At 36.5% G+C, this 12,948-nt stretch overlaps 1 protein-coding gene across 3 annotated transcripts in view; it reads left to right on the top strand.

Annotated features, from left to right (window-relative positions):
• Positions 1–12,948, top strand: part of SCAPER (S-phase cyclin A associated protein in the ER) — a 535,605-nt gene that overhangs the window by 132,782 nt on the left and 389,875 nt on the right. For all 3 annotated transcript variants that reach the window (XM_043554938.1, XM_043554936.1, XM_043554937.1), the window contains exons 11-15: positions 394–564; positions 5,871–5,946; positions 6,152–6,269; positions 6,529–6,640; positions 10,104–10,244. In XM_043554938.1, coding sequence (XP_043410873.1) covers positions 394–564; positions 5,871–5,946; positions 6,152–6,269; positions 6,529–6,640; positions 10,104–10,244 — 618 coding nt within the window. The remainder of the gene's footprint in view (positions 1–393; positions 565–5,870; positions 5,947–6,151; positions 6,270–6,528; positions 6,641–10,103; positions 10,245–12,948) is intronic.

Raw genomic sequence — 12,948 nt, 5'->3', positions numbered from 1 at the left:
ATATTCCTTTTATAGTGCTTTTCTTTTGTCTTAAAGATACTTGATCTACAACTGTTTTGAATTTTGGCACTCAAATGAAATTCATACTTTGACATTAATAATAATACCTGTTATTTGTATAACTTCACAGTTTCTCATACACAGCTGTCTCATGATGAAGGTAAGTCATGAATTATTGTACCATTTTATGGAATACAAAATAGGCTCTTGGTTTTAAGAAGCTTCCCAGTCACACAAGTAGCAAGTGGTTGAACTTATACTGAACCCCACATTTTATAATTCTATATCAATGCTATTTTATGTATACTGTTGAGTGTGTCGTTAGTACATAAAGAAATGATTACTTTCCACTTAATTGATGATTCTTTTGTTTGTTTGTTTTTAACTTTATAGTCCATGGCAGAAGTTCTTGCTAAAAAAGAAGAGCTAGCAGATCGTCTAGAAAAGGCCAATGAAGAAGCTATTGCTAGTGCTATTGCTGAAGAGGAGCAGTTAACCAGAGAAATTGAAGCAGAAGAAAACAACGATATTAATATTGAAACTGACAACGACAGTGACTTTTCTGTGAGGTTTTATTTTTTAAATTAAAAATTTTTGTTTTTTATTTTTTATTTTTTTTAAATTCCAGTATAGTTAACATATAGTGTTGTATTAATTTCAGGTGTAATATAGTGATCACCAATTCCGTACATCTTTACTCAGTGCTCATCCTAAGTGTACCCTTAATCCCCATCACCTGTTTCACTCATTCCCCCAGCTATCTCCCCTCTGATAGCTTTATTTTAAACGAGCACCCTCAGGTAAAGAAGGGTATTTTTTTTTCCAACAAGAGCATTTTTTATTTGAAGCATACTTCAGAATACATGATTCTAAAAGATATATTTAAAACATTCCATCCAAGAAAAATAGAATAGACATTTTTTTTAAGTATTCACAAAAGAATCCCAGAGACATAACAAATATTACAAATTAAGAAGACTGAAATCGGGGTGCCTGGTTGGCTCAGTTGGTTAAGTGTCTGACTTTGGTTCAGGTCATGATCTTTTAGTTCATGGGTTTGAGCCCCGCATCAGGCTGTGTGCTGACAGCTCAGAGCTGGAGCCTGCTTCGTGGATTCTGTCTCCCTCTCTCTCTGCCCCTCTCCCCTGCTTGTACTCTGTCTCCCTCTCTCTCAAAAATAAATAAATAAATAAATAAATAAATAAATAAATAAATAAATAGTAAATAAAAAACATTAAAAAAAAAGACTGAAATCATACTAATTTCCATTTACAATGGTACAAAACTAAAGATGAACAATAAAACAAAGCTGGAAAATCTACAATGTAAATATTAAATATTTAATGTGTAAATATTAACACACCACTGCACAAACAATGGGCCAAATAAGAAATCCAATGGCAAATTAAGATATGTCTTAAAACGGGCACTTGGGTGGCTCGGTTGGTTGAGTGTCCAACATTGGCTCAGGTCATGATCTCATGGTTCGTGAGTTCAGGCCCCACATCAGGCTCTGTGCTGACAGCTCAGAGCCTGGAGCCTGCTTCGGATTCTGTGTCTCCCTCTCTCTCTGCCCCTTCCCCCACACGCTCTCTCTCTGCCTCTCAAGAATAAAGAAAACCAATAAAAAAAAAATTTTAAACAAAAGAAAAATAAAACACAATATTCTGTAACCTATGGGATGCAGCAAAAAGCAAATGTTAGATGCTAGATGCTATAAATGCTTGTATTAAGAAAAAGTGTTGAAGTAAACAACATTATATCACAAGGAACTAGGAAAAGAAGAGACTTAGGTGAAATTTAGTAGAGGAAGGAAATAACAAAGAAAAATCAGAAGTAGAGACCAGAGTAAACAACAATATAACATTGAAAGTCATGACTGTTTTTTCCAAAAAAAAAAAAAAAGGAAATAAAATTGGCAATACTTTACATTAAGAAAAAGGAGAGAAGACACATAAGCCAAAATGAAAAATAGAAGAGAAAACAATACAACAGATGATAACAGATTACTATAATTATATATTAATAAATCAAATAACTAGAAGAAAACCAAACAAACAAAATTCCTAAAAACGTACAAGTTACCAAGATTGAGTCATGAATCTTGAATCTAAGAAGTAGGAAACCTTCTTAGACCAATAACAAAAATGAAAGTTGAATTGGGAATCAAAACTCTGAGCACAGAAAAGTCTAAGACCACATGGTTTCATTGGTGGAATTCTACCAAACATTAAAAAAAAAAAAAACCAATGACAATATTTACCAAATCTCATAAATAATGGAAGAGAGGAAACATATTCAAAATCATTCCATGAGGCCAGTACTGTTCTGATACCAAAGCAGGATAAAGACAATACAAGAAAAAAGAGTCTAGTTTGTCCCATATAAGTATTGCTACTTGGACTTTATTTTGACATCCATTTGAGTGATAAATGTTTCTCCACTCCCTCACTTTCAATCTTCAGGTGTCTTTAGGTCTAAAATGAGTCTCTTGTAGGCAGCATATAGAGGGGTCTTATTTTTTTTAATCCCTTCTGACACCCTATGTCTTTTTTTTTTTTTTTTTTAATTAAAAAAAAAATTTTTTTTTTTAACGTTTATTTATTTTTGGGACAGAGAGAGACAGAGCATGAACAAGGGAGGGGCAGAGAGAGAGGGAGACACAGAATCGGAAACAGGCTCCAGGCTCCGAGCCATCAGCCCAGAGCCCGACGCGGGGCTCAAACTCACAGACCGCGAGATCGTGACCTGGCTGAAGTCGGACGCTTAACCGACTGCGCCACCCAGGCGCCCCCACCCTATGTCTTTTGATTGGAGCATTTGGTCCATTTACATTCAAAGTAATTACTGATAGATATGTATTTATTGCCATTTTATTACTTGTTGTTTTTAATGGAGATTTCCTCTGATCCTTTCTTGCCTTTGTCACTTTTGGCCTTTGTACTCAAAGAGTCCCCTTTAATATTTATTGCAGGGCTGGTTTAGTGGTCATGAACTCCTTTAATTTTTGTTTGGAAAGCTCTGTATCTCCCCTTTTATTCTGAATGATAGCCTTGCAGGATAGAGTATTCTTGGCTGCAGACTTTTTCCATTTAGCACATTGAATGGAGCATGCCACTTACTTCTGGCTTGCCAGGTTTCTGTGGAGAGATCTATTGCTAACCTGATGGGTGGTCTTTTGTAAATTAAGGACTTCTTTTGTCTTGCTGCTTTTAGGATTTTTTCTTTCACTGTATTTTAAAATTTGATTACAATGTGTCTTGGTGTTGGCCCACTTTTGATGATTTTGATCAGAGTTCCCTGTGCTCCTGGATCTTGATGTCTGTTTCCTTTCCCAGATTATGGAAATTTTCTGCTGTTATTTCTTGAAATAATATTTTCTGCTTTCTGGGACTCTTCTGATATGAATGTTTTTATATTTGATGGGGTCACTGAGTTCCCTAAGTCTATTCTTGTGTTGCATAATTATTCTTTCTTTTGTTCAGCTTCATTATTGTTGATTATTTTATCTTTTAGGTCACTAGTTCATTCCTCTGCTTCTTCCAGCCTGCTGTTCATTGCATCAAGCCTGTTTCCAATCTCATTTATTTCATTCATCTCTGGTTGATTTTTTTAAAACTCTTTTATCTCTGTTGTAAGGGTCTCACTGATGTCTTCTATTCTTTTCTCAAGCCCAGTGAGTATCTTTATGATTATTGCTTTAAATTCTCCATCAGGCATGTTACTTATATCTGTTTGCCTTATCTTGTTTTCATTTGAGATAAATTCCTCTGTCTTGGCATTTTATCTGGTATCTGCCTTCTTCTCTGTGTTAGAAAAGCCAGTTATGTCTCCTTCTCCTGAAAGTAATGGCCTTATGTACTGCCCAGGGCCTGGCGCTTCAGGGATTGGCTCTGGTGTGTGCTATACATGCTTTACTGTTGTGTTTTGGCTGCTCTGCCCTTTAGGCCAGTTGTCTGTAGAGCCTCTCCTTGCCTGCTGGGGGCAGTGTTTGGTCCCTGGCCTGAATGTGGTAAGTTTTAACTAGATGTGCTCTGGTGTGTTTGTGCATTAAGACCTGACACCAACTCCACCAGAACCAAGGTCTTGTAGAACTCTCTGGTCAGGAGACGTGGTGTGGGCAGGGGTTTGTGCTGTTTTTCTGGGAGAGGGACTCACCACACTAGGGCTGAGGCAAGCTTGACTGAGAAGGGCAGTCCCGCTAGAGCACAGATGTGTGGGACTTGGTGGAAGCAACTTAGGCAGCCAGTGTTGGCGCTGAGCTGCTTCCCTCAGATGGCCTTGTGTTCATGCTGAGGGGTGTTGGAGGGAAATGGCTTCGGCCAGTCCTTTGTTCCTGGACAGCAGTGTCCATGAATGTTGCCTCTCTGGGAAACACTCCTAGAATAGGGAATAATCTCATCACTTGTGCCCCAGCTGTTCTTCAGATCACTGTTTCCACAGTGACTGTCCCTGGGGTTGTTTGCCTGCCTCCTCTCCAGGAGCGGGGTTGTGCCCTCCGGGCTCTATCCCAGCTAAGCCTGCTGACCTTTAAAACTCTAGCGTTTAAACCCTGCTGGTTGCAAGAGCTCAGAAAATTCAGTCCCTCTCTGTTTCCAAGCTAGTGGCTTTGGGGAAACCTCCTTGTGTGTTCCTGGGCTTGTCTTTTTCTCTCGCCCTTCCTCGTGACCACAGCTCCTTCCTCTCTGCAGCACCCATGATCTGTTTCTCCCCTAACCCATGTCTGCACTTCCTACTTGCTTTGATATGGCCTCTTCTCTCTTTACTTGTGGAGTATGTCCTGTCTTCAGGGTGATTTCGGGGATATTTAGGATGATTTGATAGTTACCTAGTTGTGTTCCTGGGACAAGATGAGCCTAGGGTCTTCCTACTTCACTGCCATTTTGGGTTCTTTCTGAGAGCTTTCAGAATTTTTTGCATAATTGTTCAAAAATTACATTTAGAAATAAAATTCTTAGGGCCAGAAGGACTTAGAGTTCATACAAAAACAATAGGAAATCATTTTTTAGCACTTTAACCATTAGAGTATTTTTTTAAATTTTTCTAATGTTCGTTTATTTTTGAGAGAGAGAGAGACAGAGCATGAGCAGTGGAAGGGCAGAGAGAATGGGAGACACAGAATCCAAAGCAGGCTCCAGGCTCTGAGCTGTCAGCACAGAGCCTGACATGGGGCTCAAACCCATAAACCGTGAGATCATGACCTGAGCCAAAGTCGGACACTTAACTGACTGAGCCACCCAGGCACCCCACAGAGTATTTTTTGTATATAATGCAACTGACAAGTTGGAAGTTGTTATTTTCATTTTACAAATCAAGAAATTGAATCTTGGAAAAAGTAAGAACTCAGCATTACTTACATTTTAATTGCAGAGGCTGAAATAGAATCCAAGGTATTTACTTTTTTTATGTTCCACTAATAAAAAGCAAATGATACATACCTTGCTATCACTAAGCATTAAGGATATGTATGTTGATAAGAGGGATTTCTTCAGAATGAAAGTAACTGTAAATGTTTTAAATATTTTTCTATTAATTTTTAATGCCCAGTGAATAATCTTGAGCTCTTCTGAGGTATACTATGAGTACGGAAGAGTTATATAGTAATAGTATCAGGCCAATATGTTTCTTTTAAATTTACTTGATTTGTCTCTGCTGTTAATGACAAGTAGGTTGGTCTTCCTCTTAAAATATATAGACTATATAGTATTTTAACTTGGTGATTATTGTAACTATAAGAGGTATATAGCTTTTTTCTGGTTTTGAACTGTTAAATTCTTACTAACAGGTAAGAAAATTACATCTACAGTTCATTTTTAAGGTGATAATTGTGTTCAAATATTTGTTTTTCACTCTTCCTTATTACATTTTAGGCCAGCATGGGCAGTGGGAGTGTATCTTTCTGTGGTATGTCTATGGACTGGAATGATGTCCTTGCAGATTATGAAGGTATTGTGTGTGTATGCCTGTGTGCATTGTCTGTGTGCAGCTAAAAGGGTTTAAAATAGATTATCTTATTATGTGGAGTTTATATGTGTAAAATAAATAATTTACAGTGGGAATGCTGATGCCTTTTAAAAGCCTGTTCTCAAATGTTGGTTTTATAGAACTGTGTGGTTAAACAGTAATGGTGGTTTTCTTTTTTTCTGGGCAGCTCGTGAAACTTGGCGCCAAAATACATCCTGGGGGGATATTGTAGAGGAGGAACCTGCTAGACCTCCAGGCCATGGAATTCACATGCATGAAAAACTTTCCTCACCATCTCGTAAAAGGTCTGGCCTTTGAAAATTAATTTGAAATGTTTCACAAGAGGGAAACTGACTAGTCTTTAGTAAAATTGCTATACAACATTTTAAGGCATATTATTCAGTATAGTTACAGATCTATTGAAAAGTGACAAGGTTTTCCTGAAATGTTAAGCCAAAATTAGTTGTGTGTACTTCCTGTATTTAAGAATGTTGAAGACTAAAAATATTTTTGGCTTTATCATGTAAACATTTGTGTCTTCTATCCATTTGTTTGTGTTAATAGAACAATTGCAGAATCTAAGAAAAAACATGAAGAAAAACAAATGAAAGCACAGCAGCTAAGGGAAAAGTTACGTGAAGAGAAAACATTAAAGCTTCAGAAATTATTAGAAAGGGTGAGTTTTTAATATTTAGAAAATTTTGACAGCCTTAAATTGATGGACTCATTTTTAACTTGACTATTTTTTGGGTCTAAGAGAAGCTAGCAGAACTATAAAAATTAAATTTTCTGGGAAACAAAAACATTTCTACCTATTGAATTACAGAAGGTTACCTGCAAAAAAGAAAAAAAATTGACATTTCTAATTTAGCTAGTAAATTGATGTTTGCAGAGTTGGCATGGATTATTGAAGTTGCATTTGTCCTTTCTTGTTTTCATTGGGGCGTTTCTTTGGGGACTCTTGTGGACAATGTAGGATGAGTTGGTAGGATAGTTTTGAGCTTCAGATGATCAGGTTTGAATAAGTTGGGGCACTAATTGAATTTATAAAGAGATTTTTAGAATATTTAGAGAAGTGCAACTTCTGATCAGTGTGATATAGTAGAAAGAACATGGGATTTGGAGATGGCCAAGCAGGGTTCAAATCCTGGTTTTACCACATAATAAAATATGATGCACTGGGCAAGTTACTTGACAATATTACATTTCAGTTTCTTTCTTTCTTTTTCAAATTAAAAAGAATTTTTTATGTTTATTTATTTATTTTTAGAGAGAGAGAGAGAGAGAGAGCGCGCTCAAGCTGGTGAGGGGCAGAGAGAGAGGGAGAGAGAAATCCCAAGTAGGCTCCACACTGTCAGTATAGAGCCCTGTGCGGGGCTTGAACTCACAAACTGTGAGATCATGACCTGAGCCAAAACCAAGAGTCGGACGCTTAACCAACTGAACTACCCAGGCACCCTTCAGCTTCTTTATTTTTAAAATGAAAATTTTAATTATTAACATGATGTGATGATTAAATATGGCAAGTGTGTATAACAATGGCATAGTATTATGATGGCTGATGCTCAGTGTCTGGTCATTCTTACTGTTATGTCAAAGTGGCAAATATAGGCAAATACTGTATTAGTTACATGTGCTATATAACAAAAGACCTCAAAACTTAACCACTGAAAACAGATGTTTATCACATTATATGTGGGCAAGAGAACCCGGAGTGGCTTGCCTAGTGATTTTTATTCAGAATCTTTCATGAATTTGCAGTCATGCTGTCATTTGGAGCTACAGTATCTACTTCTGGACTCACTCATGTGGTTGTAGGCAGGCCTCAGGTCCTCTTTAGCAGTTGGCTGTAGACTTCAGTTATTTGCCATGTGGGCCTTTTCATAGCCCAAGTGTCCTTATGACATAGCCCCTGGCTTCCCCACAGAAAGTAATCCAGGAGGAAGGGAGGAAAGGAGAAGGGGACAAAGACAAAGACAGAGACAGAGAGAAGGAAAGAACAAATGAGCTGCCAAATTCGAAGCTGCCCTTGCCTCTTATAACCTAATCCTGGAAGTGATAAACTATCACTTTTGCTGTATTCTGTTGGTTGCAATCCTGGTACAGTGTGGGAGGGAATTAGACAAGGATCTGAGTACTAGGTGGTTGGGAGCCATCTTGGAGTCTGTGTACTTCAAGTACCTAAAACAACATGACAAAAGATGTGTGACTGTCACAGTATATGGGAACTCCTTTGTTACCTTCTAGTACTAGAAAAGAGTACTAATATGCATAGGTTAGAATATTATTTGCATTGGGGTGCCTGGCCGGCTCAGTCGATGGAGCATATGAGTGACTCTTAATCTCAGGGTTGTGAGTTCAAGCCCAATGTTGTATGTAGAGATTCCTTAAAAATAAAATCTTGGGGTGCCTGGGTGGTTCAGTGAGTTAAATGTCTGACTTTGGCTTAGATCATGATCTCACGGTTCGTGGGTTCTAGCCCCACCCTTGGGCTCTGTGCTGACAGGTCAGAGCCTGGAGCCTGCTTCGGATTCTGTGTCTTCCTCTCTCTCTGCCCCTCCCTCGTTTTCTCTCTCTCTCTCTCTCAAAAATAATAAACATTTAAAAATAAAATCTAAAAAAATATATTATTTACGTTACTTATAATGTGTAATTTAAATTTAGGAGAGATAGTTGGATCAAATAATCCCAATATTTTTAAAAAATGAGGTGTGGTATAAGATTCTCTTTAGTACAGTAGAAAAGTTGATTGGGAAAAGAAGGAAATCTGTGATTTTTCTCTTTACCTAATGCTTTATTTTATTTTATTTTATTTTGAGAGAGTGTGAGTGGGGGAGAAGGGCAGAGGAAAAGAGAGAGAGAATATATATATATTTTTAATGTTTATTTACTTAGAGTGAACATGAGTGCGGAAAGGTCAGAGAGAGAGAGAGACAGAGAGAGAGAGACAGAGACAGAGACAGAGACAGAGAATCCCAAGCAGCTTGCCACTGCCAGCGCAGAGCACAATGCAGGGCTTGAACCCACGAACTGTGAGATCATGACCTGAGCTGAAATCAAGAGTCAGATGCTTAACCAACTAAGTCACCCAGGCGCCCTGAGAGAGAGAGAGAGAGAGACAGAGAGAGACAGAGAGAGAGAGAGAATCTTAAGCAGACTCTATGCTCAGCACAGAACCTGACACAGAGCTTGATCCCACGACCCTGGGATCATAACCTGAGGCAAAATCAAGAGTTGGTTGCTCAAATGACTGAGCCACCTGGGTGCCCCTCTTTACCCGAATCTTAAGAATTTGTCATTATTATTATTTTGATCATTCAGAATCAATAAATCAAAATGAAAAACTGCATGTTCTAGGATTCTATAAGAGTTAATGTATTATTTAATTTCAGCTTTAGAGAAATGCTGTAACACAACTACAACTTCACCTCTTACTGTGTTTTTCAGGCAGGAAAAATTATATAGTTTAATTTCTTACATATATATATGTAATCTCCAAGTATTCCTGCAAACAGAATAATAAATTCTTGAAATTGTACAAGACGTTAGAGGTTGTACAACTGGTACAACCTGGTTTAATTTTTCCATTAATTTTAATGATAAATCCCACCTTCCTTTTATATAATAGGTTGTTATTTCAACACTGTTTTACATATGTGGTCTCATCTGATCACCAGAATTCTTTGTGGGTCACAGAACTAAACATACTGAATCCCATTTTACAGGTGTAAAAACTGAATCTAGGAGAGGTGAAGTGCTGTTTCCAGTGTCACATTACCAATAATTTGCTGAGCAAGTGCTTTAAAGATCTGTGGTCTAGCTCTTAATCCAGTGCTGTTTCTGCATTATACTTTTTGAGGTTGTTAAATGCATAATTATGTAGCTAAAATTCAACTTCAGTTGAATGCTAGTTTTATTCCCACTCATGTTGAGCCAGCATTTGATTTTAGCTAGCAGGTGACCAAAGTATATTATGAACTCAAGCAGTCTGGCTTCCTAGTCTGTGTTCTCAATCATTAGTCATGCTCCTTTAGGTCTTTCTGGGTTCTAGAATTTATCATTCCGAAGCTGTTTATCAGTTTTCCCTTCTGTTAAATTACTATGTATGCTGAAATTAATGATATGATAACTCTGTATAGGAGAAAGACGTCCGGAAGTGGAAGGAAGAATTATTAGATCAACGACGCAGGATGATGGAAGAGAAATTACTTCATGCTGAATTTAAACGAGAGGTGCAGTTACAAGCAATTGTTAAAAAAGCACAAGAGGAAGAAGCTAAGGTAGATCTTAGGTGCTTTGAACATTGAATTAGTTACCCAAGTACTTTTTTTCAGTTGTTAATATGAGAAGTAATATTTATGAAGTGTTTATTCTGTGCCAGAATAACAGGCTCACTAAAACTTATTAGGTGCAATATCATATACTTATAGTAATCCTGTGAGATGTATATTATGTTTTTACAGCTTTTTTTGAGGTGCAATTGACAGACAATAAATAGCACATATGTAAAGCTTCAATTTGATGAGTTTTGACATGTATATATTCCTGAAACCATCAGCACAGTGAAGATAATAAACAGTTCCATCACCCTCAGAAGTTTGTTCATTCTTCTTTGTATTCATTCCTTCCTCCAACTCTGTTACTGTGCAATTGCTGATCTGTTTTTTGTCATTATACATGTTAGCAGTTTCTAGAATTTTATATGAATGGAATCGTACAGTATATATTCTTTTCCTCTGGCATCTTTCACTCAACATAGTTATTTTGAATGTAATCCATACTGTTGTGTATATCAGTTCCTTTTCATTGCTGAGAAGTGTGTCATTGTATAGAAATACCATAATTTGTTAATCCAGTCACCTGTTGATGGGTATTTGCTTACTTTCTAATTTTTGGCCATTATAGATCTAGGTGCTGTGAATCATCATGTGTAAATCTTTGTGCAGATGTGTGCTTTCATTTTCTTGGGTGAATACCTAAGAATGAATTAGCAGTGCCTCATGATAGGTTCATGTTGAACTTTTGAAGAAACAGTTTTCCAAAATGGTTATTATATAAGTTTCCCCTACTATCTGAAAGTAGTGTTCCTATGAAACCTTTTGTAACCTGAAATGCCATAAAGATGCAATTACCATTAATTTATATGGAAAAAAATTTGAGCATTCCCAGACCCCAAAATAACCTCTTTTAGTCTTTTCTGATATGTTAGAACACAACTTGCTAATGGATGCACAAAATAAATTGAGATAAAGCACAGATGTTCACACAGTTCAAAACTATGGTGGCCTAAAGCTGAGATGGTGAGTGTAGCTCCTGGAGAATAAGTGTGGCAGTCCACTCTTTCTCACTATTTGGGGTGTGCTAGCTCTGTAATGGCTCCCTGTAAAACACTGAATATAGTTTTTGCTTTTTGCCTTTTTTCATTAAGCAGAAATTCTCTTTGGATTTCTTTTCTTTTGGTTAGGGAAAACAAGTATAATGTAGGTCTCTTGTAAAAGCGAAGTGGTGTAATGAGAACTTTTGGAAAGCAGGGGATTTTTGTAGTAGTAGACATTCTTACCAGCGGTGGATGAGGGTTCTAATTAACCACATTCTCACCAACATTTGACATGATTACACACTGTAATTTTAGCCACGTAAGTTTACTATGTGTGTACAGTATCTCATTTGGTTTTAATTTTCATTTTTGAACATCTTTTCATGTGCTTATTTCATATCTTTAGCTCTTGTTTGGTGAAATGTTTGTTCAAATATCTTGTACATTTATTAAAGTTGGATTGTTTTATTGTTGAGTTTTTTCAGCTTTACTGAGGTATAATTGACAAATGGTAAGGTATATAAAGTATACAACAAGATGATTTGATATCCATATACATTGTGAAAGGATTCCCCTCATCAGGTTAAATAATGCATCCATCACCTCACATGTTTATCTTTTATGCATGTCTGTGAGCGAGAGAACATTTAAGTTCTATTCTCTTAGCATATTTCAATTAGTGTTATCAACTGTAGTTACTGTGTTATGCATTAGATCTTCAGGACTTATTCTTCTTATAACTGAAAGTTTATACCTTTTTACTAACCTCTCCCTAATTCTTTCTCTACCCTTAGCCCCTGGCAGCCACATTTCTACTCTCTATTTTTATGAGTTCAACTTTTTTTTTAGATTCCATATTTAAGTGATACCGTGCAGCATTTGTCTTTCCTTCTTGTTCATTTAACTTAGCATATTGCCCTCCAGTTTTATCCACATTGTCACAAATGAAAAGATTTCTTAGAGGACTTTATGTATTTTAGATACTAAGATCTATGTTTTGCAAATACTTCCTCGCAGACCTTGGATTGCCTTTTCTTTTTTTTAAAAGTATCTTTTGAAGTTTTAAAAATTGATCAAGTCCAATATATTAACTTTTTTTTTTCTGTACCATGTGTCTTTTGTGTCCTATTTAAAAAATCTTTACCTGAATTTAAGGTCACTAAGATTTTCTCTTAATTTTTTTGTAGGAGTTTTAAATTTTACAATGACATCTGTGTCCTCTTTTGAATTAAATTTTGTATCTGGTGCAAGATAGGGTTGAGGTTCATATTTTCATAGGGATATCTAATATTCAAGTACCAGTTGAAAAGATTGTCCTTTTTACATTGAATTGCCTTAGGACCCTTGTTGAAAGCTATTTGCCATATACTGGATGGGTTTGTTTCTATTCTGTTTCATTTGTCTCGATGCCTTTTTTTATGCCAATGCCATTTTATCTTGATTACTGTTATAATATCCTGTTACATTGATACATGTCTCTTTAGTGCTTTGAAGTTTTTAGTATGCAAAAAGTTTTTCAACTCATTTAAATTTATTCCTGAGTATGTACTCTTATAGACGTGATTGCAGATTGGAATTGTTTTCTTTTTTTTAATCTTGTCTCATTTTATTTATTTGTTTATTTATTTATTTCCAAGTTAATATGTAGTGTAGTATTGGTTTCAGGA

The sequence above is a fragment of the Prionailurus bengalensis genome, chromosome B3, assembly GCF_016509475.1.
Source record: "Prionailurus bengalensis isolate Pbe53 chromosome B3, Fcat_Pben_1.1_paternal_pri, whole genome shotgun sequence".
NCBI lineage: Eukaryota > Metazoa > Chordata > Mammalia > Carnivora > Felidae > Prionailurus > Prionailurus bengalensis.
This window is presented reverse-complemented; position numbering and strand designations above follow the sequence as displayed.